The sequence below is a fragment of the Octodon degus genome, unplaced genomic scaffold (genome assembly GCF_000260255.1).
Source record: "Octodon degus isolate 3935 unplaced genomic scaffold, OctDeg1.0 scaffold00146, whole genome shotgun sequence".
In the NCBI taxonomy this organism is placed as follows: Eukaryota; Metazoa; Chordata; class Mammalia; order Rodentia; family Octodontidae; genus Octodon; species Octodon degus.
Genome location: NW_004524722.1, coordinates 1,635,030 through 1,663,028, shown reverse-complemented (window position 1 = coordinate 1,663,028; position 27,999 = coordinate 1,635,030). Strand labels below are relative to the sequence as shown.

Below are 27,999 nucleotides of genomic sequence, written 5' to 3'. Positions count from 1 at the left end.
CTCAAGGTATGATACACAAGTATTACAAAAACGCATTCGGCGAAAAAAAAAAAAAAAAAAGGAAACAAACCAAAAGAAACAAAGAAAAGGCTTCTCTAAGAGCAGGTGTGCAGTAGAGACCTGAAGGTAGGTAGTGTTTCAGCAGAGAGAGAGACCCTCAAAGGCACGGCTCCACGCAGAAAGTACAGCCCAGCAGGGAAGCCTGGAGCCATTAGGAAGCCAGGGGTGGCCTGAGTGGCTGCTGAGAGAGAGGCAGGACCTGACCTGGCAGAGCCTGAGCCTCTGCCAGGGAGGGACTGGGCTCTCCTACGTGTACAAGCAGGCCTTAGGAAGGACCCCACCAGAATGTCAGGCAGGAAGAGTAGACACGCAGGGGTCCCTTGTCATCCCCTAGGTGAAGGCTGGAGGCAGTAGAGTCACATGTCTAGAGTTTGAGTCACTTGCCTTCCGTTGAGCGATCCTAACCTAATCCACTACCTTTCCTGAGCTTTGATTCTGGCTCAAAATGTAGCCAGTGCTACCTGTTTCCTAGTGCCAAGATTCAAAAAGTGATTGATATCACCACTCAAGCCACCAGGACAGAGAGGCAGAAGCAACGGCGCGAGCTGAGAGCAGGCAGGGCCTGGCATCTTTCCCCACTTCGGAGTCTCCCCAGCCCCAGGCAGAGCTGCACATGGGGAAGGTGCGCAGCAGCTGTGGGTCGAGGCAGCCAAACCCAGCTGGGAGGTGACCCCCGAACCTGGGGACTCCGGCGTGGCAGGGGTCAGCAGCATCGCTCAGCATCCCAACTTGGCTGCACTCTGGACTTGTGTTGTGAGCTGGTGCCACTTCCTTGACCTGCCTGTGCCTTAGCTGCCCGGTCTCCAGGTTACAGAGCAACGTGTGTCTGATTTCACATGCTGCCAGCAACCGTGGGGTGGGGGGCAGGCTGCATTAAATTTTGTATTAACCTTGTGAGATAGGAATATGATTTCACCGTTTTCAGGTGGTGAAGTGAAAGCTCAGAGATCAAGTTTTGTGCCAGGGTCATCATCTAGTAAGTGGTGGCAGTTGATTCAAGGAAATGTCATAGCCTGGGCGGAAACCCTGCCAGTCTTCCACCCGTCTGCATTGCCTGAAGCCTAGGGGTGTTTCAAATGGAGTTTGGGGGGCCTGCCCCTTAGCTCAGTTCTTTAAGTGGCTGCTTCAACAAAGCAGTCAGGCTCAGGTTGCTGTGGTTCGATCCCCACAACTCAAGCCAGCCTGAAGGCATTCAAAGAAAAAAAAAAAAATGGAGTTTGGACTCCATGGCCCTGGTGCTGGTCTCCACTTACCACAGCCAACAAAACTGATCAGTATTGTTCTTTCATGCCTGGAGGGTTGTCTTTCTTAAATTTTTAGTTTATTAATATACATACATAATGTTTACATTCCTTGTGGGAATTTTATTTATTTATTTTTATGTATTTGGTACAGGGTCTCACTATGCAACTCGGATTCTTAGTGATCCTCCTGTTTTCAGCCTCCTCAGCAACTGGGATTACAGGCATGCACCAACACACCCAGTCTCTGTGGCCGGCTCAGTGTGATATGTTTAAGTACACATATCAATTTCCCACAAGGAAGGGCCAGCAAGATAGCTCAGTGGACTAAGCGCCTGCTTAGGCAAACACAGGGACCACGGTTCAATCCCCCAGCACCACATGCCAGCCAGCCCTGCCCCCTGGTGGGCTGAGCTGGCCACACACACACACACACACACACACACACACACACATAAATAAAATTTAAAAATAAAATAAAGGAGTTAAATACTGAGATTAGCAGTCAGGAGGAGATATAGGATTTGAACCTGGACCCCAGGGTGGTCCCCTTTCCTAGGTGTGACTCTTGCAGCCTGTCTTCAACCTCAGTACTGCTCGCTAAGAAACCTCTTTCCCCTGAGCACACTGACCAAGTCCTTTGTGGCATCCTGCTGGGGTACCTGTTCCCCTTCTGTACCCTGCATGTAATCGTGCACTGATTCGTCATTCTTGTTTTCTGCCCACTGCACTCAGCTGCCAGCCCCACAGGGGCAGGGGTCTGAAGCCCCAGGGCTTGCGGCCCCACATGCAGTAGTTGATTAGCGTGCATTTGTTGATTAAATGTTCTCTCTGGGCTTCTTGCCTCTGTTTACTGTTCCCTCCCCCCTCCCACCCCCTGTGTGCTGTCTCTTTGTGGGGTGTGGCACTGAGAGGTGAGTGGCATTAGTTTCTTCTTGGAGGCCCCAGACCCTGTCCAGGCATAGTGCATGTTCCACAGGCCAGAGAGGCCCAAGAGGGGGCTGCGTGCCTGTCTCTTCACCCCAGGCTTTTTACAACCCCCAGTCAGCCAAGAGGCTTCTAGTTTTCTAGAAGGCAGTTTTCTAGTTTTCAAGAGGCAGTTTGGTTTTCTCGTTTGTTTTACAAAACATGCCAGATTTTTTTTTAATGTTTAGTATAAATGTTACAGCAGTAGCACATATGTTGCAGTGACATCGTTTCAAATAATGCTTCTTTAGCTTGTAGTTACATTGTGGGCCAGTAGAGGGCAACCTCTCCACATAGCCCCAGCCACTGAGGAGGGCATTTTGTGCGCAGGTACACCATTGACTGCAGATTTGAGGTGGAATGCAGCAGTTTTAGCCACTTGTTGACAAACACATCTGAAACCTGTTAACTCAGTGTTTAGCTAGTATCACCACAAGCATCCAGTAACTTCCCAGGGGTCCTCATGCCCCAACCTGCTGCGTCTTCTGCTAAGCAGGATCACCTCTTACTCCGTGATTTTCACATGCACTTGGTTCTAAGATGCACAGTCCTCGCCTTTTAACATCTCTGAAGTTCATCCCACGATTAGTGGTAAATTCTAATTTAATTAACAGCAGGTTCTTTTTTTCCTAAAGATAAATTAAAATAGGGCCAGGGATATAGCTCAGTGGCACAGTGTGTACCTGGTAAGTGCAAGGTCAAATAAATAAATAAAATGTCACTATGTATTTTTTCTGTATTACTTTCATGTGTTTCATCCAACTAGATGCAAGCTGTATCAGCAGGAACTTTTTTTTTTGTGTGTGTGTGTGTGGAACCGGGGGTTGAACTCAGGCCCTTGAGCTTGCCAGGAAGCGCTTATTCCACTGAGCCATCTCCCCGGCCCCAGCAGGAACTTTTTGTTCCTGTAACAGTGCCAGGAACATAACAAATAGTAAATAGCTTAGAGGGCCTCTCAGGCACCTCTCCCTTGCTTTCCTCATTCCAAGTTCTGTTCATGCATCCAGAAAACCTTTCCTGAGCCCCTTTACCTCCGCTTTATGCCAGGCCCTGGGCTAGGGAAAAGCTCAGGTGTGGGGACAGGGCTCCCCATTCCCTCTGGAACCTCCAGTGGAATGAAGGAGATATGAAGTCGGGGCAAGAGCAGAGGCCCCAGTGACCCCCTGTGCACTCCCCCAGAGGCTGCAGGTGGGGTGAGGGCGCCAGCTCTGCAGGAAAGCACAGTGACCTGTGGGTCCCCCAGGGCTACATGCAGCCATTGAAGCAGCCAGAGAACTCCTTGCTGTGTGACCCGTCGCTGGTGGACGAGATCTTCGGCCAGATCCCCGAGCTTCTGGAACATCATGAGCAGTTCCTCGAGCAGGTGCGGCGCTGTGTGCAGACCTGGCACGCCCGGCAGAAGGTGGGGGCCCTGCTTGTCCAGTCGGTGAGTACCCCACGTGCTGTTCACTTCCTACCCCGTTTGTGCCAGATACTGTGACCTCAGGTCTGATCTGAACCTGGACGTTTCCCAACCCTAGATATGGTCAGATTCTGACATGGACTCCAGTCCCAACGAGACATAAGCATAGATCTGGGCCCACCTCCAATGGCCGGTTCTGACCTGGCCCTAGTCCTGACCCAGAGCTGGTGGTAACATTGACCCAGATGTCACATGGATGCTGGTGGTGTCCTGTGTTAACGTGAACCTCGATTACTACCCTGCCCCTCCCCTGGGCATCATTTGATACTGACACTGGCCTTGTTCTGATTAGCTCTTTTCTCTACTAGTAATTTTAATAATCATAGCTACCGCTGGCACTTACATGCTAGGCGTTATGCTAAATCCGTTATGTGTACCCGGTACCCCGTGAGAGCTAGGGCACAGTGGCACAGGCCTGTAGTAGTGCCAGCACTCTGGGAGGCTGAGGGGCAAAAGGCTCAGCAATTGGACTCAAGCCTGGGCAACTTAGACCTTGTCTCAGAATAAAATAAAAGGGCTAGGGGTAAAGATCAGTGTGAAAGCCCTGGGTTTAATCCCCAGCACTTGGGGAGGAAAAAAAAGACCTCTGTGAAGAAGATATACTTATAAATCTGATTTTAAAGTTGATGACTGAAAAGCTAGGCATGGTGATGCTGTAATCCTGATACAGGAGAAACTGAGGAAGGAGGATCGCTGTGTGTTCAAGGCCAACTTGAAATACATAGTGAAATCTTGTCTAGGGCTGGTGAGATGGCTCAGTGGTCTAAAGCACCTACTTAGAACAAGCTAAGCTAAGCAAAACACAGGGACCGCGGTTCAATCCCCCAGCACCACATGCCAGACAGCCCCGCCCCCTGGTGGGCTGAGCTGGCCACACACATAAATAAATAAATAAATAAATAAATAAATAAATAAATAAATAAAAAAAAAAAAAAAAAAAAAAAAGAAAAGAAATCTTGTCTAAAAATTAAATGAAAATTGGGGCCGGGGAGATGGCTCAGTAGAATAAGCGCTTCCCTGGCAAGCGCAAGGGCCTGAGTTCAATCCCCAGTTCCGAAAAAAAAAAGGAAAAAGTTGATGGCTGAAGCAGAGAGAGATGAATAACCTGATCAAAATCACCCATCGTGAACGGTGGAGGAGTCTACCACAGGTCCCGGCTCTCCTGTGCTGTGTGGTCCCCTCACAGGTCAGGCTGCCCGTGAGTTTCAGTCTGTGGTCAGCAGGCTGCATTCTTTTTAGGTCCATGGGGAGACAATCAGAAAGGCACGGCTGAGGATGCTGTGCCTCTCACGGTAGCCAAGAAGCAAAGTAGGTGGGCTGAGCTGGAGGGCTTCCTCCTTCCACTTTTATTCGCTCTGGTCCCCCTCCTGTGTGCTGTCCTACATGCCACTGGTCTCTGGAAGCACCCTGACAGACGCACCCGTGTGTGCTATACTGATTTCCCAGGTGGTTCTCAGTCCAGTGAAGCTCCTGATGTAGGTTAACCATTGTGCACACCTAGTATCAAGGTCACATGTAAAACATGTACATACCTATAGGCGCAGACACAGAAGCATGTGCCTGGCACTGTCACGACAGCATCATTTCCAGTTGTAAGGAAAAGATGTTCACTAATCAATTAGGGGAAACCAGGACAATGTGAAGTGGGATAAAGGATGCCTTGAGGGTCCCCAACTGCCTTTTCACCCACAGTTCTCCAAAGATGTCCTGGTAAACATCTATTCTGCCTACATTGATAACTTCCTCAATGCGAAAGATGCCGTGCGTGTGGCTAAGGAGACAAAGCCTGCCTTTCTCAAGTTCCTGGAGGTATGTGGGGGTAGGCCACGGGGTGGCAGTGACCCTTCCCAGGAGCTAGCTCTGAGGGCACCAGGAGTTTCCAACTGGGGTACCATGGCCAGCCTCTGCTCCTGGGCTGAGCTGGAGGAGTTTTCCAGGAGCTCATCTCTGAATAGTCCCTTTCTTTCTTTCTTTCTTTCTTTCTTTCTTTCTTTCTTTCTTTCTTTCTTTCTTTCTTTCTTTCTTTCTTTCTTTCTTTTTTCTTTTTTGGAGGAACCGGGGATTGAATTCAGGCCCTTGCACTTGCCAGGGAAGTGCTTATTCCACTGAGCCATCTCCCCAGCCCCTGGATAGTCCCTTTCTGATACATCATTTCTCACATGGATCTCATTCACCCTGCTTTGGGTTTCAGCAAAGCATGCGGGAAAACAAGGAGAAGCAGGCTCTATCTGACCTCATGATCAAGCCTGTGCAGCGGATCCCACGCTACGAGCTTCTGGTGAAGGTAGGTAAGGCCTGGAGGCATGGGAGGATCTAGGAGAGACCCTGGGGCCCCCTCCTGGTTGAGCTTGGTATCAGGATTTCTAGGGGTCAGGTAGAAAAGGAAGTCCTCCCTGGTGTCTACCCATAGTCCTCTGCTGCAGCAATGAGTTGGGCTTCCCAGACAGCTAAGCAAGCAGGTCTGGTGCCTGTTCTCACCCCAGGACCTCCTGAAGCACACACCTGAAGACCACCCAGATCACCCTCTGCTGTTGGATGCACAGAGGAATATCAAGCAGGTGGCTGAACGCATCAACAAGGGCGTGCGGAGTGCTGAAGAGGCAGAGAGGCATGCCCGCGTGCTGCAGGAGATCGAGGCTCACATTGAGGGCATGGAGGATGTGCGTGCTTCCCCACCCCACCCCTCCTGTCCCCCCAGCTTCCATGTCTGCATCTGTCTTTGGAACTGTGACTGTGCCCATGTCCATCTCAGGGGTTGCGGTGTTACGTGCACCTCTGATCACCAGCTCACCCCATCTGTGTCCTCCTGCCCATGTGTCCTTGGCCTGACAGCACAGTGTGGGGAGGGTGGATATGATGTTGCTTCCACTGTCTGGACCAGGCAGTGGGGCTGAGAAGTCACCGGGGTTTGTGGAGTGGGTACGTATTAGGAGCTACCTTTGAGACGCTGAGTCCCTTCTGCTCCACAGCTCCAGGCCCCTCTACGGCGGTTCTTGAGGCAGGAGATGGTCACTGAAGTGGTAAGCAGTGTCTGTTGCCTGTCCATTTGTCCCTACCTCCCTCTTAGATTGTTCTTTTTTACCCTGTACCCACGGATCTCCTTGCTGTTCCACTCCAACAGGAGCCTGGTTGAGTCTACACTTTCCTCAGTGTTTAGACAGCCAGGGAGAGCCCTCTCCCCTACCTGGGCCTTGCCATCCCCTTGGGCACTGTGGGCCAGTGGGTGGGCTTCTGGACTCTGCACCCCATCTGAATTCCACCTCGGGCCCCACAGAAGGCCATCGGTGGCAAAAAGGACCGATCCCTCTTCCTGTTCACGGACCTCATCGTCTGTACCACCCTGAAACGCAAGTCAGGTTCTCTTCGGCGCAGCTCCATGAGCCTGTGAGCGGTTACGGCGGGGCTGGGTGGCAGGGGCAGGAGGAACAGCTGCCCCGCCTGGGCCCCATTTATCCACACTGGCCGAAGCACCCCTTTGGCTGCCCACAGGTACACAGCTGCCAGCGTCATTGACACAGCCAGCAAGTACAAGATGCTGTGGAAGCTGCCTCTGGAAGATGCAGACATCATCAAAGGTAGGGCTTGTTGGTGCCTGGCAGGGATCTGGACGGGCTGGCCGGCTGGCCATCTGGTTGGAGGGGCTGGTGCGAGGGTCGTGGTTAGTACCCACAGAACCAGAATAGCCTGTCATGGAGATCCCCTTCTGACTGGGTGGGACCTGGGATGGCAGATGGGCTGGCTGGGGTGCGGGGAGAGCAGGCATGCTGTAATTGTAATTAGCCATTGATTCCTCCCTACAAGCTCATTTGAACACCTCATGTTAGATAAGTTGCACCATTCTGGCTCAGTGGTTTTGTACCCAGGTAACAGCACAAGTGAAGGGTTGATGGAAGGGATGCAGGTCATTTGAGGCTGAGTTTGTCAGGAGCTGAGGCAGCTGCAAGGAGGTGCCCCTCCTCCCGCCTCTCTTTTCCTCCTGTGCTGAGTCAGCCCCGTAGGAGCCTTATTGCTCTTAGCTTGCTCCGCTTCCTGGTAGCGAGGGATAAGGCCTGTGCTGTCTGCAAGCCCAGCTGAGAGCTGCCCCCAGGTGAACCAGACTGTCTCCACAAGGCCCTGTCAGGAATTCAGGCTGCAGGTGCTGTCAGTCCATCTCACCTCTTCTCACTGAAGAACAGGCCACTTTTGGGTCAAGTGCCCATCCTAGTCCATTCAGCTGTGGTCAGCAGTAAGGCAGAGTTCTATGGAAAAAAACATGGCTGCCCAAGTCACAGTGAAGGGTGAGTGGGACAATTTCTCTCCAGAATGGGAGGTTGTTATAGTCTCTGTGGGCTGCTATAACAAAAATACCACAGACTATATAATTTAAAATGAGCAGGAAATTACTGCTCACAAAGCCAGAGGCTGGGACGAGATCAAGATGCTAGTCTGATGAAGGGCCTGTTCCTAATATGTGACCTCACTTGGCAAGAAGGACAAACAAGCTCTCCCAGGCCTCTTTAGAAGGGCACCAATCACATTCATGAGGAGACCATCCTTAAGGACTTGTCACTTTTCTAAGAGTCCACCTCATGCCAAAACATCAGGGATTAGATTTGGGCATTTGAATTTTGAAGAGATCCAGACGTTCAGATGATGGCAGAGGGGCCGGGGAGATGGCTTAGTAGAATAGCACTTCCCTGGCAAGTGCAAGGGTCTGAGTTCAATCCCTGGTTCCGAAGAAAAAAAAAAAAAAAAGAACCAGATGATGGCAGAGAAATTCCAATCCTTGAGTTGCCTGGTCCACACCACTGCTCTTTCAGCACCCACAATTTTTTTTTTTTTCTGTACACACAATAATACAGCCTCTGTTCAGTGTGATGCCACCTTGCAGTTAATTTCGCTTCCCTACCCTTCCTCAAGAGCCTATCCCCCTCCCCTGCAGGGTTCCAGGTCACAGAGCCATTTCAGGGTCCCTCTCAAAATCTGTTCCTCGGGAGCCCACCCATTAGCTCAGGTGTTTAAGTGCCTGCTGAAACAAAGCAGTCAGGCTCAGGATGCTGTGGTTTGATTCTCTCATCCTCGAGCTAAAGCAGACCTGCCCTGAAGGCATCCTGAGCAGCACCCCCCCCAAAAAAAACAACTTCAAATTCTGTTCGTCCTCTAGTGCTGATACGACTCTCTCTTACCATTAAGTTAGCTTTTGACCCAACTAACTGAACGCATATTCACCATCAGTATACTCTAAGAAGAAAAGATAGGCAAAAAACAACTGTTAGAAGAGCAAAAAAAAAAAAGTTTCCCGTCTCTTGATTTGAAGACTTGGTGTTCTGGTCCAGGGAATGGAGGGACAGCCCCACATTTGGGCCACTGGTCCAGAGTGTAGGATGGCAGTGGACAAGACCAGAGAAATCTAGGGCATCAGCTCACTGCTCCCTCCTTTTGGGGCGGTGGTGCCTCGGTCAGCAGATCCCGCTGCCTGAGGCGCTGCCTGCTTGGCAGTTCTGCATGGCTGGCTTGCCTGCTGCAGCCTAGTGCCCGCCACAGCCTGCACAGCCTGTAACGCTGTCTGCCGTTCCGTACTTTGTGCTCTTCCAGTGGGGTCCCTAAGGTCCAGGCATCCTTTGCCACGTGCCTCTGAACAGATCTCGCCCTGCTCTCAGACCCGAGGTTTCTCTGGGAGCTGGCTTAACTATTAATAGTGTTCCTGAGGTCCTGGGGTCTGTAAGTTCATTGGGCCAGTCCTCCTGTCTAGCTGTGGATTGTACAGTGAGGGAACAACGTCTGGTCAAGCCTGACCTTTTCTACCTGTCTGTCTGTGGGCTTCCTCTGTTTCCTCCAGGGGCATCCCAAGCCACCAATCGGGAGAACATCCAGAAGGCCATCAGCCGCCTGGATGAAGACCTGGCCACCCTGGGCCAAATGAGCAAGCTCTCTGAGAGCCTCGGCTTCCCCCACCAGGTCTGTGCCCCTTGCCTGAGGCTGGGGGTGGGGGCGGGGACTCTCTGACACTCTGAAGGAAAGACATAGCCTTGGCATTTGCTTGAGGAAAGAGACACCCCTGTCATTTATCAGAAGCAGAAAATTACAGCCTGACTCCTATTTGAGGGAAGTAACATGATGTAGGCCTGAAGGTGGAGACATGGCTCTATCTCCTTGGAGGGGGAGACACAGCCCAGCCCGTCTGGGGAAAATCCTGGTTTCCTCTTGGTCTAAGAGAGGAGACAGTGTCCCACTTCCTGTCGGATGGAGGAGGTCAGTCCCACACATACTCCCAAGGACCAGTGCTGGCTGTGGTGAGACCTTGGACCTGAAGCCTGGACATTCTTCCCCACAGATCCTGGATGACGCCTTGCGGGACCTCTCAGCCTCCATGCACCGGGACCTGTCAGAGAAGCAGGCTCTGTGCTACTCGCTTTCCTTCCCACCCACCAAGCTGGAGCTGTGTGCCACCCGACCCGAGGGCACTGACTCCTTCATCTTTGAGTTCCCCCACCCTGATGCCCGCCTGGGCTTCGAGCAGGCTTTTGATGAGGCCAAAAGGAAGCTGGGTGAGCCAGGGCCTATACCAGCCATCTCCTCCTAGTGTCTGCCGGCAGTGTCTGACTTCAGAAGGCTGAAACCCCAGAACTGCAGTGTCCTGTGCTGCAGCAGCTGGCAGGGAGGGTAGACTGAGGCTTCTACGGGGACTGGGTACTGTGGCCTCCTCAGGTCCTCCCTGATGGGAAATCTTAGAGATAGGGTCATCTTAGGGCAGCAGTGCCATTATGGTCATGACTAGACAAGACCCTCCCACCCCGCCTCCACACGTGGCTGAATCAAGGAAAGCTGTTGAGCAGGGTCATGGCTTAGAGATTTATAGCTCTAATACCCTTGTTACAAAGATAAGAATACTAAGGCCAGGGATGAGGAGATAGCTCAGCAGCCTAAGCACCTGCCTGGCAAGCGCAAGGACCCAAGTTTGATCCCCATACCACATGCTGTGCCAGCCCTGAAACCAGGCATGGTGACACACACCTGTAATCCCAGCACTAGGGAGACTGAGACAGGAGAATCACTTGAGAGTCCAAGCTGTGTAGCAAGATCCTATAACAAATAAATACATTAAAAAAAAAAAAAAAATACCGAGACCAGAAACAGCAGGACAAAACCTGCATTCCCTAGCTATAGTTCACCTGGGATCATGCCCTTCCTAGATGGACCCTGAGGGTTAGGGGAGGGAGGGAAATGGGAATGGGGCTGGGGCAGGGCCAGGATGAGGTGGATGCTAAGCCGGGTCTGTGTCCTTCTGTCTGTCCCTTCCCTTGTCTATCTGTCCATCCATCTCCACCACAGCATCCAGCAAAAGCTGCCTAGACCCTGAGTTCCTGAAGGCCATCCCCATCATGAAAACTCGCAGTGGCATGCAGGTGTGTGTATGCACGTGGGTGGTGTGGATGCATGTGTCAAAGCCCACGTGTTCATGATTTTCGTTCTGCACACAGCATCGCATATGTGTCTTAAAAGTTACAATTCCTTTCTATGTCTTTCATGTATGCAGCTCTCTGTATATGCATGTGGACCCTGAGTGTGGTGTTTCTTATGTCTGTCTGTTCATGTGAAGGAAGGCTTTCAGATTGATGTGATTGATGTGTCTAAGTTATAGACTTGCATGAGTCTGATTACGTATGTTCAGAGGTTACCAGTGTCACATTTGTGACATATCCACAGTCATATTCAGGGTGTGTGTGGACATGCAGTGAGGCTTGTGGATGAGGCTCATGTCATGCAGTATGAATGCACTTGGTGCGTTAAGAGTATCACGTGTGCTGTGTGGAGAAGGGTGGAGGGGTACATGGGGAATCAACACATACCCATGAGGGCCCTCCTCCCTCCTTTCTGCTGAGATCTCCTGCTAGAAGGGATGCTGGCATTAATTCCTCCATTCACCTTTGGTGCATCTACAGTTTTCATGTGCGGCCCCCACCCTCAGCAGCTGCCCAGAGCCCACACCCGAGGTGTGGGTGTGCAACAGCGACGGCTATGTGGGCCAGGTGTGCCTGCTGAGCCTGCGTGCAGAGCCTGACGTGGAGGCCTGCATTGCTGTGTGCTCGGCCCGCATCCTCTGCATCGGAGCAGTGCCCGGCCTGCAGCCCCACTGCCACCGGTGAGGGATAGGGTCGGTGTGCTCTGGCCCAGGGACCGCCTCTCCCCCATACTCCAGGGTCCCCCTGAGGTGGCACCTCCTAACCACTCTCTCCCTCCCTGCTCTTTTGGTCACTCAGGGAACATCCAGAATCACTGAGGAACCCCCAAGAGAATGCCCCAGAGCCGGCCGGGCAGGAGCTGGATGCTGAGCCTGCAGCAGAGGAAGAAGCAGTGGCAGTGGCCGAGACAGGGTCGCAGCCCTGCCTGCACATCTCCATCTCAGGCTCTGGCCTGGAGGTGGCGCCCGGCCCCACGGAGGGTGACTCTCGCCCTGAGTTAGTGCCCTTTGACAGCGACTCTGATGATGAGTCCTCGCCCAGCCCCTCAGGAACCTTGCAGAGCCAAGCCAGTCGGTCCACCATCTCCTCCAGCTTTGGTAGTGAGTGCCGGGCTTGGGGCTGGGGCTGGGGAGGCGGAGGCCAAGGCTGGAGGGCTTGGGATGCTTGCACACAGAGCACCTTGACCAGCAAGTGTGCCAGGGTTGTGACACTGAGGACCCAGAGGACAGTAAGATAGGCAGGCGGGACCCCAAAGGTGCTGGAGTGCCCAGTTAAGGCAGAACTGGGTAGACTGGTTGGTCCCTCTGGCCAAGGCAGGTAGCAGCTAGGACTAGTAACCTGTAGGTGAGGTCACTGTCAGCAGGATAACAAGATACAGAAGGAGTAGTAAGAGGAAGCTGAGGCTTCGAAAGATATCACGTCTGTGGCCTGGTGGTGGAGACCAGGCTCTGAAGAGACCTTCGTTCCCTTCAGATGAGGAGACCCCAAGTTCCAAAGAAGCCACAGCAGAGACGACCAGCTCCGAGGAGGAGCAAGAGCCTGGCTTCCTGCCACTGTCTGGCTCCTTTGGGCCCAGTGGACCCTGTGGCACCAGCCCAATGGACGGCAGAGCCCTGCGCCGCTCCAGCCGCGGCTCCTTCACACGGGGCAGCCTTGAGGACCTGCTGAGTGTGGACCCGGAGGCCTACCAGAGCTCTGTGTGGCTGGGCACCGAGGATGGCTGGTAGGGGCAGGAGATGAGTGTCGGGACTGGGCTTCATGCTCTGGACATCATATATTGTCCTGAAGCAGAAGCAGGAGGGCTTTGGGTCCTGTCAGCCAGGATACCAGATGGCCTAAAAGCCACAGAGAGGCTGTGGGATCTAGTGTCTTGTACAGGTATCTGGTGCAAGGGTGAGGTGGGTGGAGGCCAAGGTGGAGGGATAACACCTCCGGGGCTGTGTGTAAGCATTTGTCACAGGTGCTTACCCTGTTTTGCAGTGTCCATGTGTACCAGTCCTCAGACAGCATCCGTGATCGCAGGAACAGCATGAAGCTCCAGCATGCAGCCTCTGTGACCTGCATCCTGTAAGGCCCCCGTGTGCTCGTCCTATCCGAAGCCCTCCCCGCCACACACCCAGGCCCCCTCTGTTCACCTGGGGCCTCTGCCCTATCAACTCCTCCTTTCTGGGGAGGTCCTAGGACAGAGCCTCAGGCCAGCTGTTCCCTTCACACTGTGAACTTGTTCTTCGCCTCAGGCTTAGCCCACCTGGAGAAGAGGCGATCTCTCAGGAGCCATCGACACTTAGTGGTTCCCTGGCCCCCAAGTAACCCACTTTGTCCTCCCCAAATCCCTGACTCCTCCTTTTCCCCGCCCAGGTATCTGAATAACCAGGTGTTTGTGTCTCTGGCCAATGGAGAACTCATCATCTACCAAAGGGAAGCAGGTGGGTGTCCCTGTACCCTGCTCACCCCGATAAAGCTCTCTCCTGGGCAAAGTAGGGGCCTCCCACTCATGGGGCCAGAGATAGGGCTTTGCGCTGCTCCCAGGCCTTGGTGTCCTCGCTTATCAGTGTGCGTTCACGTCTCATTTCAGGGGAGGGTGACACTTAAATTCAGTACTGCACTAAATCTCCTGTTTTCTTTACTCCAGGTCGTTTCTGGGACCCCCAGAACTTCAAATCGGTGACCCTAGGTGCTCAGGGGAGCCCCATCACCAAGATGGTGTCTGTGGGTGGGCGGCTGTGGTGTGGCTGCCAGCACCGAGTCCTTGTTCTGAGCCCTGACACGCTGCAGCTAGAGGTAGCGGGGGAAGGGAGATGGAATGGATGGCTTAGAGGAAGGTGGGCACACCTGAGCAGGACATGCGCCCTGGGAGCAGAGGAGCTTTCAGCTGAGGGCTGAGGACCCTCCCCCGGCCCCTGTGGGATACTCAGCTAGTCCCTGTCCTTCTCTGACCAATTCTTCTCTAGCTAAGAGAAGACAGTAAGTGCTGTGTTTGTTAGGATTCCCTAGCCTCCTGCCCACACTCTTGTCAGCACAAGTATTGGGATCTCCTGGGGATAAGGCAGGGATCCTTTCTGATGTTTCCATTCTTTAGCAGTAGATTCTGGCATGGAGTTCTGGTTTTGTTCCATGCATGCCAGCGGTTTCTGGCCCAGCTGGTATACCTGGGCAGTGAGCCGCCTTGATTTCCCTCATTGCCTTATTGCCTGAGCTGGAGGCAAAGCGAGGTTCAGGCCCCAGCTCCAGGGCTGACACAGCTCCTGTGTGACATTGGGCAGGTTGCTTTTCCCCAAGCAGGGCTTCTTCATCTGTTCAGGGAGTGGCCAATGACCAGTCTTAAAACTCGGCAAGTCCTGCAGTTCTCTGAGCATTGAGTCACTTGAGGTGCACGGGGCACCCTCATTTTAGTTCCCAGGGGCTAAGTGGGGAGGCACCAGTGCACCAAGCTTTGGAAGGTTCGTCACGCACACCCTGCACCAACATGGCCTGGGCTGTCAGTCCTGATGGGCATTCAGATAGGTTTGGTGGGCAGGTTTGGAGGGAGAGATGAGGGCAGGGGCGTCGGGGCACAGGCCCACACCTCACCAGTCTGCTCTCTGCCTTCTCCTCTCCCACAGCACACGTTCTGTGTGGGGCAGGATTCAAGCCGAAGCGTGGCTTGCATGGTGGACTCCAGCTTGGGCGTGTGGGTGACACTGAAAGGCAGTGCTCATGTGTGTCTCTACCACGCAGACACCTTTGAGCAGCTGGCAGAGGTGGATGTCACTCCTCCTGTGCACAGGATGCTGGCAGGTACCGTCCTCAAGCTGCCCCTGCACCTTTAGAGCCTTTGGCCCACCACTGAAGAGACTGAGATGGGCCACCACTGTGCCCCAGAGCTGCTCTCTTTCCCACACAGGCTCAGATGCCATCATCCGGCAGCACAAAGCTGCCTGCCTGCGGATCACAGCGCTGCTGGTGTGCGAAGAGCTGCTGTGGGTGGGCACCAGTGCTGGCGTGGTGCTCACCATGCCCACCTCCCCCAGTACGGTCAGCTGCCCACGGGCACCTCTCAGTCCTGCTGGCCTGGGCCAGGGGCACACGGGCCATGTCCGCTTCCTGGCTGCAGTCCAGCTGCCAGATGGCTTCAACCTTCTCTGCCCAACCCCACCACCTCCTTCAGACACAGGTGGGTCTGTGCAGCCTGCCCCAACCCAGGGCTTGGGGTTTAGGACTCCTCACTGTCCTTCCAGAGAGTTTTAAGAGGGAGGACGAGCCAGGGGCTTGGCTCAGGGATTGAGCAGTTGCCTACCCATGCACCAGGCCCTGGGTCTGATCTTCAGCGTCACATAGAAAACCAGGGGGAAAGTATAAAATCTCCAAAATGAAATCCAAAAGGGTACTGGGTGTGTGTTGAATGTGTGCCTTGAGTCTGTATATTAATGTACATAAAATTCTGCTCAAAGAAATGTCATGGGAGATAGGAAGTAAACTGTAAGCTAAGCTATAAAATACAGCACAGATAAGATATGTTTGTAGGAAATATATCCTGTTGTATGTGTGTATTATACGCAACAGGATATATAGCACTAGAAGTGGTGTATGGGACAGGAAGGAGATTCAGGAAGTGATACGCAATGCAGGAAATGAAACAGCACCAGAACAGAGGACATCAAATGGCATATACGGCAGGGTGCAGCCTGTGAGAGTGAGAAAGTGCCACCATGGGAGATGAGATCCGTCAGAGAGGTCGCAATCAGAAAAGTCTTGCACAAAGTGGGGCACCATGGCGCACGCCTATAATCCCAGCCCGTGGACACTCACACTCAGGCAGGCGGATTACCACAAGCTTGAAGCCAACTTGGGCTAACGTGGAAAATTCAGGACCAGCCTGAACTACATAGTGAGACACTGTTTTGAAAAAAAAAAGTTTTGCTCAATCAGAGGTCATATTACCAAGAGGAAGAGGCTGCGGGAATTAGGGAGCAGTAAAGCTTCTGTCAGAAGCTGTGTAGGTCCGGAAGAGACTTCAGCTACCAAAAGGGGAAGTGGGTTTAGATACAGGAATGGTGGATACAGTCGTGAGCCACTTAACAACAGGGACACATGTTGGTTTGGAAAAGCAGTTTCTTCATTGTGAGCATACTCATCCCTCCTAGACGGTGTAGCTGATAGGCACCTAGGTCATAAATAGGAGTGCGGTAACCGGTTGCTTCTGGGGCCATGCTGGACAGAACAATGTAAGGTAAAATCAAGGCAAAAAATGACATAGGCAGCAATTAACCACTAGGAAGAACATATGCCATGTGTTAATTATTGGAACTGTCCTACCAATTTGATTTGAAACTGTCTCATTGCTATTTGTTTATCAATAAAATTATGGGGGGAAAATGACATAGGAAGAAATACAGTAACACAAGATACAGGAGGCTGCTGCCAGCATAATATGGTATACTGTATAGCTAAACATTTTTTTGCATAAGTAGTATATTATGAAACAACAATAAAAAGTTATCCAGGCAGGGTGGTGCATGCCTATAATCCCAGGAGACTGAGGGAGGAAAATGGCACGTTTGAGATCAATGGAGCAAGATTTTATCTCCACCCCCCACAACCCAAAAAAAAAGTTTTAAGGGCTGGCCAAATAGCTCAGCGGATTAAAGCGCCTGCAAGCAGGCACAGGGGCTGGGGATTCGATCCCAGGGCCTGCCGTGCCGCGCCCCTCCCCCCCTCCAACGGGGCGTGCTGAGATGGCAATTGAGACTGGGCGTGGTGGTGCACGCCTGTAATCCCAGCTCTTGGGAAGCTGTAAACAGGCAGATCAGTCCAATCTAGTAGTGAGACCCTGAGCACCCTGTAGGCTCTTCACTAAACAAACAAAAAAAGTTTTAGAAAGTATAGGGTTGGGGTTGGGGCTCAGTGATAGAGAGCTGGCTTAGCATGCATAGGCCCGAGGGTTCAACCCCAGCAACTGTGTCCATGACCCAGTAACATAGTCGTGTACTAGCGATTTCAGTATTTTGTATTATTATGCATAATTGTATGTTCTCTTCATTTATAGTACTGCTAACATAGTCAGTCAATCTGTTTATACCAGTTATCATTATGGACCCTTAAGTAATGTGTTGTGCTATATTCTTGCCAATCTTTTTTTTTTACTGTATTTAGTGCAGGGTCTACAGGGTCTCACTATGAAGATCAGACTCGTAGTGATTCTCCTGTTTACAGACTCCCAGGCGCTGGGATTACAGGCATGTGCCACGACACCCAGTCTCAATCACCTTTTCAGCGCACCCCAGGGGCAGGGCCGGCTTGGCAAGCCAGGAATTGAACCCTGGCCACTGCTCTCTGCCTAAGCAGGCACTTTAGTCCACTGAGCTATTTAGCTGGCCCTTATTGTTGTGCTATATTCTTAAACCGGCTACATCATCAGCTGGGAATGGTAGTGTACACATGTTAATCCAGCATTCTGGGAAGCTGAGGCAGGAGGATCAGAAGTTTGAGCCTGGGCAATTTAGTGATTTAGCTAAATTTGAGACCCTGCTTGACAAGCGCAAGGGCCTGAGTTCAATCCCCGGTTCCACCAAAAACAAACAAACAAAAAATAAATAAATAAATTTGAGACCCTGTCCGAAAATTTATAAAATAGGCCAGGCGTGGTGGTGCGCACCTATAATCCCAGCACTTGGGAGACTGAGGCAGGAGGATTACTGCAAATTTGAGGCCAATGTGGGTATAAAGTGAATTCAAGACCAGCCTGAACTGCATAGTGCAACTCTTGTCTCAAAAAGACTCACACAGGGCCGGCGAGATGGCTCAGTAGAATAAGCACTTGCCTGGCAAGCACAAGGACCTGAGTTCAATCCCCGGTCTGCCAAAAAAACAAAACAAAACAAAAACAAAAGAACCTCCCCAGTACCAGGGGAAGAAAAAAAAAAAAAGACACACAGCGTGCCTTGCTACCCCTGCCCCGGGGTGTGCTGAGATGGCAGTTGAGACTGTGTGGTGGTGCGTGTCTGTAATCCCAGCATTTGGGAGGCTATAAACAGGAGAATCACTGCATGTCTGATCTATGTAGTGAGACCCTGTAGACCCTACCCTAAAATACAAAAAACCCCAAAAATTTACAAAAGGACTGGGATGTAGCTTAGTATTAAGCCTCTAGGTTCAAGTCCCAGTGCCATTTTTTTTTTTTTTTTTTTTTTTACTTTTATTGATAAAGATAGCAATGAGACAGTTTCAAATCAAATCGGTAGGACAGTTTCAGTAACTAACACACTGCACATATTCTTCTTAGTGGTTAATCCAGTACCATTTTTTTAAAGAAGTCACTAGGCGATAGATGTTTTTCTGTTTTTATTTTTTTGAGACAAGATTTTTCTATGTAAACACCCAGTTGGCAATAGGGATTTTTTGGTTCTGCTAAAATCTTACGGGGGCTACAATCGTTTAATCTAGTCAGCCATCAACCTGTGTTTCCCAGCTTTTTTTTTTTTTTTTTTTTAATTATTTATTTTTATTTATTACATTTATTTATTGTGTGTGTGGCCAGCTCAGCCCACCAGGGGGCGGGGCTGGCTGGCATGTGGTGCTGGGGGATTGAACCGCGGTCCCTGTGCTTTGCCAAGCTTGTTTCAAGTAGGTGCTTTAGACCACTGAGCCATCTCTCCAGCCCCTTACCCAGCTTTTGATTGAAATCAGTGGTAGCAAGAGTACTGACATGTGCAGTAATCAAGAGAGAAACAGCTTGGCCCTAGGAAGTTAGATCATTCCTAGCTAGAAAATTTAGGAGGGAATTAAGAAGCCTGACTACTAGGAAGTGGGCATTTCCTTCCAAATAAGCTCCTCGATAACAGGAAGTGGATCCCTCATAGGAAATATCATATCTTTCTTGCTAGATCAGGATGGGACAGTAAAACCATAGTCACCTCAGACTGATGGATCCTCCTGTGTCCCCCAGGCCCTGAGAAGCTGCCAGCCCTGGAGCACCGGGACTCCCCTCGGCATCGAGGCCCTACTTCGGCCAGGCCTCAAATGCTGGTTATCAGTGGAGGTGACGGCTATGAGGACTTCCGGCTCAGCAGTGGGGGCATTGGCAGCAGTGAGACTGTGGGCCGAGATGACAGCACAAACCACCTCCTCCTATGGAGGGTGTGACCCTGTCCACTGTGGCCTGGGATGGCCTGCCCACCTGCACTCAGTCTGCTTGTCTCTCTCTCGCTCCCACAAAGATCTTGACCAGGAGTGTCTGACTGGGGACATACCCATGGCTGCGTGGGCTCCTCTCGTCTTTGCGGAAGCATTCCTGCTGGACACCGCTGACCAGCCAACGCCTCCCTGACACACTGGCTGCTCCGGTGCTCCCAGTTGTAACCAGGGTAGGGCATGAAGGCTGCTTGGGACCTCTTCCCTGGAGCTTCTACCAAAGACACTGCCAGGCCTGGACTCCACAGGGCTGGGGAGGGCCATGTGCAATATTTGGAGGATTTTCTGGGGGCAGAAGGTTGAGGGATAGCATCCTTTCCCGTGTACAGTATTTATATTCCTTTCTAGATGAATACTTTCCAAAGCACTTATTTATGCTATGACCTGGGGCAGGGTGTGGTGTGAGGAAATGACAGGAGGGCAAAAACTGATTTCCTGCCCAAGGAGCCACCCTGGAACCCTACCCAAGCCTTCTGGAGGAGCCAGTGTCTCCCCCTATTACACACATGCGCGCGCACACACATACACACACATTCTTTCTCACACTCTGCATGTCCGGGGCACCAAAACACCTCCTCTCGATAGACTTTCTCTTGGGGGAGCTGCCCATCCTGACCCAGAGGCAAGGACCAAGCGCCCTTAGTCATCCAGAACAAAGTGATGGTTACTGGGGGCCGTAACTCCTGTGAAGCCAGGCTTTAGCATTTCCCAGTGTGTTGGTGGTGCCTTCAATGGTTTCTTAATTTAGGAACACTGGTGGAGCCTTGGACAGGGCTTTCTCTCAGGTAAGAGAAAAGGGCCCTCATTCCTTGCATTTGGCCCTAGCCCCCAGCTCCTGCCTTCCTGTGTCTCATGCACTGGCATAGATGGTCACCTTGGCGGGCAGACACGTAGGAGCCCCTCACTCTGACCACTGAATCCCTCTCCTTACAACTCTTCCTGTCAGAGGCAGCCCCTTGAGGAAGGACTCCCAGAGCTGAGAGGCTGAGTATGGCCTCTTCGAATGGGAAACTTCCACTTGAGAGCAGCTTCTCCCCTGCCTCCCAGGCTGCAGGGAGCCACTCTGACTCTCAGCCCCTCGCTTCAGCTACAACTCCAAAGGTCTGGTTTCAGGTGGGGTTTGGTGGTTCTGTTTGTTTTTTGTTGGGGTGGGTGGGTCATTGTGGTCTTAGATTATGTCTCTCTTGCTACCCAACAGTCATGTATTAACTTCTTGGATGATGAAATTTAAAGTCAATAAATAGAAACACCAAATGACTGCTCCCCGCTGGTAGCCATAGTGGCCTCGTGCCAGCAACCCCGGGGCTTTGTTTCCCAGCCATGAGGGCTTCCCAACACCAACTCACCTGAACAGAAAGGAGGCCTTGGAGACCACGAGTCATGCTGAGGTGGTGAGGTTGCCACTGACTTGCTGTGTTACTTGGGACAGGTCACTGTACCTGTCTGGACTGTAGTTTCCTTTCGGGAAAATGAAGGAATTGTGCTAGTCTAGTAATTGGGCAACCCATCAGAATCCCTTTTGGTTGACATATGCAAACGTACAACATGCAAGCACACATAGTTTGGATGTAATTTATGTATCAATCAGAAGCCTCTGAGTCAGTCTGGGATGGACTTGGGAAACAAGTTGACAGCTGCAGCCAAATGATCAGGGTTGGGGCTGGGAATATAATTCAGTGGCATAGGCACCTGCCTGGCAAGTGCAAGGTCCTAAATTCAATCCCTGGTATGGTTAAAAAAAAAAAAAAAGAGGGCAGTGGAGATGAAGGCTCCTCCAGGAAACACTTCTCCAGTGAAGCCTCCTGGCTGGAGAACCCTGACCATGACTATAGTGAGTCCACTTTTCTAGTTTTCTGAGCATAGGCAGAATCCAAGTCGGATTCTGAACAAAGAGGTGTGTCATTCAGTCAGAACAATGCAAAGCAACACTTTCCACGTAGGGCCAAAGAGCCCTTCACATTGTGGTGCCCCTGCAAGGACTTAAGGCAGGTCATGTGTCAGCTGTGCCCCCAACATGTGGGAGCATCTTCAGCCTAAGCATTGACTCAAAAGTGCTGGGGTGGAGCAGGTGCTTAGTATGTGCAAGGCCCTGAAGGGTTTGATTCCCCAGCACTTAAAAAAATAGCTCCTGCAGGGGAGGACAGTGATAGGTCTCACAGGGGTTTGCTGGGTCCTCAGCACCACTGTACATACATGAAACATCTCCCTGCAGCACCATTTGTCCAGGGAGGAGGAGATTAAGAGGATCCATTACAGAGCACAAAACAATGTTCACGTGGAATTCATGAAATCAATCGTTAGAAAGACCACAGGCTTTGCAGCTGGACAGACCCTGTTGGGAATCCTAACTTTGCCACTAACCGGCTGCAGTTTGTAGCCATCTGAACTACTTTTACCAGCTGTAAAGCTGTAAAGTGGGACACATAGTTTTTTCCAGAACAGGATGGTTGACTGCTGTCCATGGGTCTTTAGGTTGTAAGGAAGAGATTCCTTATGAAGACTAACCAGCAGCAGGTGACTCAGAGGGAGTGGTGGCTCAGATATCAGGCCTCCATCCAGAGACCCCTCGGCTCCTCCCCCATGAGCCTCCAGCCCCTCCACTGCTGCCAGCCAACTGCTCCAATGTTTTGCAGCTCCTGCTGCCGCGGGACTCCCAGCCCCTCAACAGAGGCCTGACCCAGACTTCAATTTTGGTACAACATACCCACAGCAAATCTGCCTCATTCCCAGTTTAAGTACTCAGTAGGAATGGCACCCACATGGCCTGCTGTTACTTGAAAGGTGATCCAAGGCAGCGGGCACCCTGAGATGGCTGCCCACAAGTGCTGAGCTTGAGCCGTGAGCTTTGGGCAAGGAAGTCCTGAGTGAACAGGCCTCAGGCCTTCAGCCCGGCAGGCACTCCTGAAAGACTTAGCTCCCTTAAAATCAAGGATTTCATCTAGACCCCAGGCCCACTGAGACCAATGCAGTCAGAACCCGCAGAAGGAGCCCAGGTATCAGTATTGTTATCAGACACTTTCTTGTATAATTTTTCTATGAGAAAGTACACGTCAGTGTGCACCTCACTGAATGTTAATAAAATGAACCGAGGCAAAGAAACAATATCCTGTCACATTGCTCATCTTCCTCCTGGTCACCCTGGCTTCAGACAGCATGAGGCTGTTTTGCCAGCCATGATGGAAAACTGCTTCAAAGAGGGTAGCCATGGCCAGCCTCTGAGGGAACAAGGAGAAAGCAGAGCTGGGTTTGATGTTAAAAGGCAACAGTCGGGGCCGGGGAGATGGCTCAGTAGAATAAGCGCTTCCCTGGAAAGCGCAAGAGCCTGAGTTCAATCCCCAGTTCCACAAAACAATAAAAATAATTTTTTAAAAAGAGGCAACAGTCGAACCACAGTGGTGTGAGAGCCTGGTGCAAGGGGTCCCTGTGCAGACCCAAGTGGAATGGGAATGAGCTAAGAGGACTTTCTTTTCTATCCCTAGGCTTGTGCAACACCTAGGAGTAGATGCTCAATAAATATTTGTTGAATTAAACCTGGAAAATCCAACTTGGGTCTGAATGTAACATAGCAACCCCAGCTTCCACTTACTCCCTGCTTGCTCCAAGCATGAAGTTTCACAATGGCCTGGGAGGTTGGTTCCTTTGCTACCCTGTTTCCATGGCAAAAACAGCACAGAGAGGTGAGATGTCTTCTTCAAGGTCTCCCTTCTGCTACAGGATAGAGTGTAGATTCACATCTTCCTTACCTGGGTCTCCATGCCTCGTGGAAGACAGGAAACATGGCTCTGGCCATATGGGAGGCTGGAGGACAGGGAGAGCCTGAGCAAGCATGTCTAGTCACTCAGGCCATGTCTGGCCCATGTCACAGCAACCACAGGAAGGGTCACCCAGAGGAGTCCAGGCCATCAGAAGGTTGTCTCTTCTTTCCAGGTAATCCATTGGGGTAGGAGGGACGGAGTGCAGGGTTAAGCTGGACCATCTGCCTCATGAAAAAACACAGAGATGGACAGACTTACCTGAAGTCGCACAGTAAAGCTGGGGAGGAGTCAAGGCATAAAGGTTTCTTGTGGCCAGAAAAGCCAGGAAATGATCCTTAGCAAGGGAGATAGAAGGCTACATTAGTTGGCCAGGGTCACACACATCAAACCAGCCTCAGTATGCCAGTCTGTAGATCCAGAGTTTGGTGAGAGGAGCAGCAAACATCCAGGCAAGGGCCTAGGAGAGAATGAGGGACCCAAGGGCCTAAGCACAAGCTCCAGCCAGCCCCTCTGCACTGTGTGACCCAGGGCACCTGCCTGCCCCTCTCTGGGCCCAGCTGACCTCTGAGAGCCCTTCACATCTTTTGCACGCCTGCCAGACACCAAGTGTCTCTCTGTCCTCCCAGACTTAAGCCATGGACCGACTTCAGGAAGCGGCAAGGGGAAAGCTATTTTGGGCTCGGTTGTGGCCAGTGAGCAGCCCTGACCAGCAAAGGCCTGGGTATCCCAGGTGGGTGTGGGGTTGACTGCAGGGCTGCACTGGGGAGGAAGACAGTGAGCTGGCATCAGCAGTGAGCTGGCCTCGGGTCAGGCTGTGGGAAGATACTCAGGGGAAGCATTGGCTGGGAGAGGGGACCAGAGAGGGCAGGCGGGGCCCAGAGCTCAGTGGCTGGTAAGAAGCTGTTAGCTCCAACATGGGGTCTCTGCAGAGAGGCACAGAATGCCCTGGGTGGGTGAGCTCATTCTCAGGCAAAGTCACTTGCCTGAGGCCCTCTCAGCCAAGGGCAGAACTGGTAATGGCAGACGTCTGCTATCACACGAAGGCCCGTAGCCCTCCATTTCCCCTGAGATTTCTCTTTTCCAGGGTCCTTAACCTCAAATGCTTCAGCAAGCATCTGTGTCCCTGGGCATAGACATGAACTTCCTGGACCTTGACCCGTTCATGGACTGAGCCCAGATGGTTACTGGACTACTGGTACAACCTGGGCTGTTCCTAGGAACCTCTCAGCCTGTCACCTGCAATTGGTGGCTCTGGGCTTCTTTTTCAGATCCACCATAGATCCAAGAGACCCTCAACCCTGCCTCCCTGAGCATCAGCCAAGTGATCCAATAGGACCAGGCTCAGGAAGGTATCACTGAGGGCATACGAGCCCATTGAGGCCAGAGGGGCTCCAGAGTTCAGATTCCAACCCCAGTAGGACTCTAGTCCTTGCAGGCTGGAACATGCAGGCAGAACTGGCTGAATGCAGGCTGAACCTGGGCTTCAGATCCAGATACTAGCTCAGCTCCTGCCCTGACCACAGGCTGACCCCTACTCTGGCCTCTGACACCCAGTCCTCCCTAGACTGAGCCCTTCCCCAGGGAGCTAAGGCACAAACACAGTATCTATCACAAGCACACCTTCAGGAGGAGCAGGACTTGGCCTGCTAGTTCAAAACACTGAAACCTAAGTCTGGGCCTCTTGTTCTTCCAGCCTTGTGTAGTTGGTCTTTGGTATCCATGACCTTTGCATCTGCAGATTCAACCAACCATTTAGTTAGATTTGTTATGGTTGTGTCTGTCCCAAACAGGTACAGGTTTTTTCCTTGTAAACAATGTAGTATTTATATAGCATTTATATTGCATTAGCTATTATAAGTAACCTAAGATTAAAGGTGTTTGTTTGTTTTGGGGTACCAGGAAATGAAGTCAAGACCTCGTGCTTGCCAAGCATACTGTGCCACTGAGCTAAGGCCCTGGCCATTGATTTAAAGTTTGTTTATTTATTTATTTAGTACCAGGGATTGAACTCAGGACCTTAGGCTTGCCAGGCAGGTGCGTATGCCACTGAGCTATACCCCCATCTCTGATTTGAAGTTTAGGGGAGCATATGTATAGGTAACATGTAAAATTATACCATTTTATATAAGAGACTTGAGTATCACAAATTTTGGTATTTGTAGGGGTCCTGGAAACAGTACCCCATGGATATCAGGACTCTTTTCCATTTTGCATCTGGTACAGCCAGTAGGAGGTGCCCTACTCCCCTTAAAGCAGTCATTCATTCAGATTCCTTATGAACAACCCAACTCCCATGGCACCTGCCTCTGGGTCACCATCATAGCTCATCTCAATTTCTTATGGGCTTATACTGTGTCACCTATAATGAGTTGTGGCAGTGCAGGCCTTCTTTGGGCTCTTTCCTAGCTATGCTGTGTGAGGTTCAACAAAGTAGTGTCTGAAGATTTTGTGGGTCTACATTTTGAGATGCCAGCATATTAGAAAGCCTGTGATTCTGAGTTGTTTGCTCTGGAGCCTGGGGCTCTCTGAGATCCTTGAAAAGCTAGCTTGAATCTCTACTGTGACCTCCACCCCTACTTTTGTATCCTCACAGATGCTCCCCAGCACTCAGGAAGGGTCACTTCTCACATGGACTTGGGAATCAGAGTCAGTGGGAGGAGGATGTGGCCCATCCTGACCAGCAGTAAATAATAATTAGGCTCCTTCATAGCCTGAGGGATGCGGGGGTGGCAAGTGCGCAGACTGTAGCTCTGCGACCTGCCCTATGGAGCTAGAGTGGCCAGGAAGCCTCCTCCCAAAGGGAACTAGAATGACCTTGAGGCAACAAGTTTTAGCATCCCAGTGTTCAGGTGAGCAACTAAGCTGCAGGGAGTCAATCACAGTCCCCAGAGAGGTGGTGGTAGAGATGGGCTTGGACCCCCTTTAGAATGTCTGATTAGTTGTCAGTGCTCCTTGAACAAAAAGGATATCCCTGTTTGGTTTATTAAGTGGTGTCTGAAATGTCATGTTTAGCCCCAGAATTTGGAAATGGACTCGTGTTGGCTCTCCCAAGGCTTCGTCCATAAAGAAAGAGGAGGGGCTCAAGAATAATCTACACTCCGAGCCTGCTGCTGGCTGCCCCCATTGACAAGAAGGGACCAAAACACTGACACCAGTAACCTGGAGTTCCCTTCTCCCACAAGCTGGGCTCTGTCTGGGGAAATGGAAACTCCTACCCTCCCTCCCTCCCTCCCTCCCTCCCTCCCTCCCTCCCTCCCTCCCTCCCTCCCTCCCTCCCTCCCTCCCTCCCTCCCTCCCTCCCTCCCTCCCTCCCTCCTTCCCCACTCAGGTGTCTGGTTCTTCTCCTGGAATTTCCTGGACCTTAGGAGCCTGACCTTTCCTGTCCCTGATGTGGCTCAGATTCTATGACTTTTTAAAACCCCTGGCCTAGTTCATCTGTCCCCAAAAGACTTACTTACCCTCCTCTCCCTTCAGAGGCTGTGGTTATCTTAACTGCAGCTAGGTCTCTGTCCCCAGCAGTAGGCCCTTCCTGCTTTCTGAGAGAGCTCCGTGAATGGCACTGAGTTGGGGACAGTCATTGGTGAGCTGCTGTCTGTGCCATACTCCTTTGAACAGGGGCACAGTTCACAGAGCTGGGAATAAAATGTGAATAGTGACCTGGGCTTGTGCAGTTTGTGCCTTCAGCCGCTGCCCAGCTGGGCACTCCGGTGGAAGGATTGTGCCTTTTTTTGGTACTGGGGATCAAACTTGGCGCCTTATACTTGCCAGGCAAGTGCTTATGCCGCTGAGCTACTTCCCCAGCCCACTCTGGTGGGAGAGAAGCAAGTGTGTCACCTGTCTTGCTGGAGCTAAGGACTACCCACCAGAGAGGGGTGGGGATTTGGTGTAGGCCCAGAGGGGTGTGCAGGAGCCCAACAGGTGGCTTTTTTTTATAGTAAACACCCTTCACAGGGCTTTTTATTTCTTGCCAGCTAGATGAGCATCTGGCCACTCATTTACAGGTGGCCGGATCCAAGCAATATCCAAGACTCCAGGGTCTTCCTACCACCATTTAATAAAGGGATTGACTCCAAAGGCTCTCTACTACTAAGCTATATCCCCTGCCCTTTGTAAGATTTTGAGACAGAAAGTTGTCCGCAAGGCTCCTAATTCCTTTTTTAAAATTTAATTTAATTTAATTATTATTTTATTTTTTGGCAGAACCAGGGATTCAACTCAGGCCCTTACACTTGCCAAGCAAGCGCTTATTCTACTGAGCCATCTCCCCGCCCCCCGCCCCCCGCCCCAAGGCTCCTAATTCTTATCTCGGAAACTCTTTTACCTCAGCCTTCCAAATCGCTGGGACAACAGGTGTGCGCCTCTGAACCCAGCAAGACTCATGTCTCTGTATAAAGCACTGTGCAACTCCTTCCTTGTAGAGCTCTTTGGGGGCCCATCCGAGGGACGCCCCTGAGCAGCGCTCCCGCTTACCGCGTGGCTCTGCAGTTCCTCGGGGGCTCGACAGGTGGCGACCTACAGCAGCTTGGCCTGGCCGGAGCGCGAGGCCCGGCGCCGCTCCACCGAGGGCGGGCGGGGGAGGGGGGAGCGGGGGGATGCGAGCCGAGACTCTGACGTAGGGGGCGGCGCCGGCAGCTGTGACGCGAGGGGCGGGGTCGCGCGCCGCCCGGCCGGGCTGGCGATTCATTCAAAAGGCGCGCAGGCTGCGCTGCCGCGGTTTCGCTGGCTCGGCTAGCCTTGGGGGGAGCGTTGGACGCGGGGTCTACCTGGAAGCGCCGCGTCCAGGTAAGAGGGGCGCGCGGGGCCCGCAGCCTGGCTTCCGTGCGCCCCTGCCTTCCAGTCTCTGAGGAAGTTAGCTCGCGCGGCGGATGCGGCGACCGGCGCGCGCGGCCACCGGCGCGCACGCC

The 27,999-nt window shown here is 51.9% G+C and overlaps 2 protein-coding genes across 2 annotated transcripts in view; both read left to right on the top strand.

Moving 5' to 3' along the window:
- Arhgef17 (Rho guanine nucleotide exchange factor 17) overlaps positions 1-22,599 on the top strand; it is a 62,184-nt gene extending 39,585 nt beyond the window's left edge. Inside the window, exons 3-21 of the mRNA XM_004641928.2 lie at positions 3,511-3,693; positions 5,422-5,538; positions 5,921-6,013; positions 6,213-6,389; positions 6,699-6,749; positions 7,004-7,113; positions 7,219-7,304; positions 9,548-9,666; positions 10,043-10,256; positions 11,041-11,114; positions 11,652-11,851; positions 11,970-12,271; positions 12,645-12,894; positions 13,152-13,238; positions 13,530-13,597; positions 13,804-13,952; positions 14,774-14,948; positions 15,055-15,324; positions 19,096-22,599. Coding sequence (XP_004641985.1) covers positions 3,511-3,693; positions 5,422-5,538; positions 5,921-6,013; positions 6,213-6,389; positions 6,699-6,749; positions 7,004-7,113; positions 7,219-7,304; positions 9,548-9,666; positions 10,043-10,256; positions 11,041-11,114; positions 11,652-11,851; positions 11,970-12,271; positions 12,645-12,894; positions 13,152-13,238; positions 13,530-13,597; positions 13,804-13,952; positions 14,774-14,948; positions 15,055-15,324; positions 19,096-19,292 — 2,922 coding nt within the window. The 3' untranslated portion in view covers positions 19,293-22,599. The remainder of the gene's footprint in view (positions 1-3,510; positions 3,694-5,421; positions 5,539-5,920; positions 6,014-6,212; positions 6,390-6,698; positions 6,750-7,003; positions 7,114-7,218; positions 7,305-9,547; positions 9,667-10,042; positions 10,257-11,040; positions 11,115-11,651; positions 11,852-11,969; positions 12,272-12,644; positions 12,895-13,151; positions 13,239-13,529; positions 13,598-13,803; positions 13,953-14,773; positions 14,949-15,054; positions 15,325-19,095) is intronic.
- A 5,159-nt stretch (positions 22,600-27,758) lies between these two features.
- Relt (RELT, TNF receptor) overlaps positions 27,759-27,999 on the top strand; it is a 20,316-nt gene continuing 20,075 nt past the window's right edge. Inside the window, exon 1 of the mRNA XM_023702013.1 lies at positions 27,759-27,877. The gene's annotated coding sequence lies outside the window, so the exon portion shown is untranslated. The remainder of the gene's footprint in view (positions 27,878-27,999) is intronic.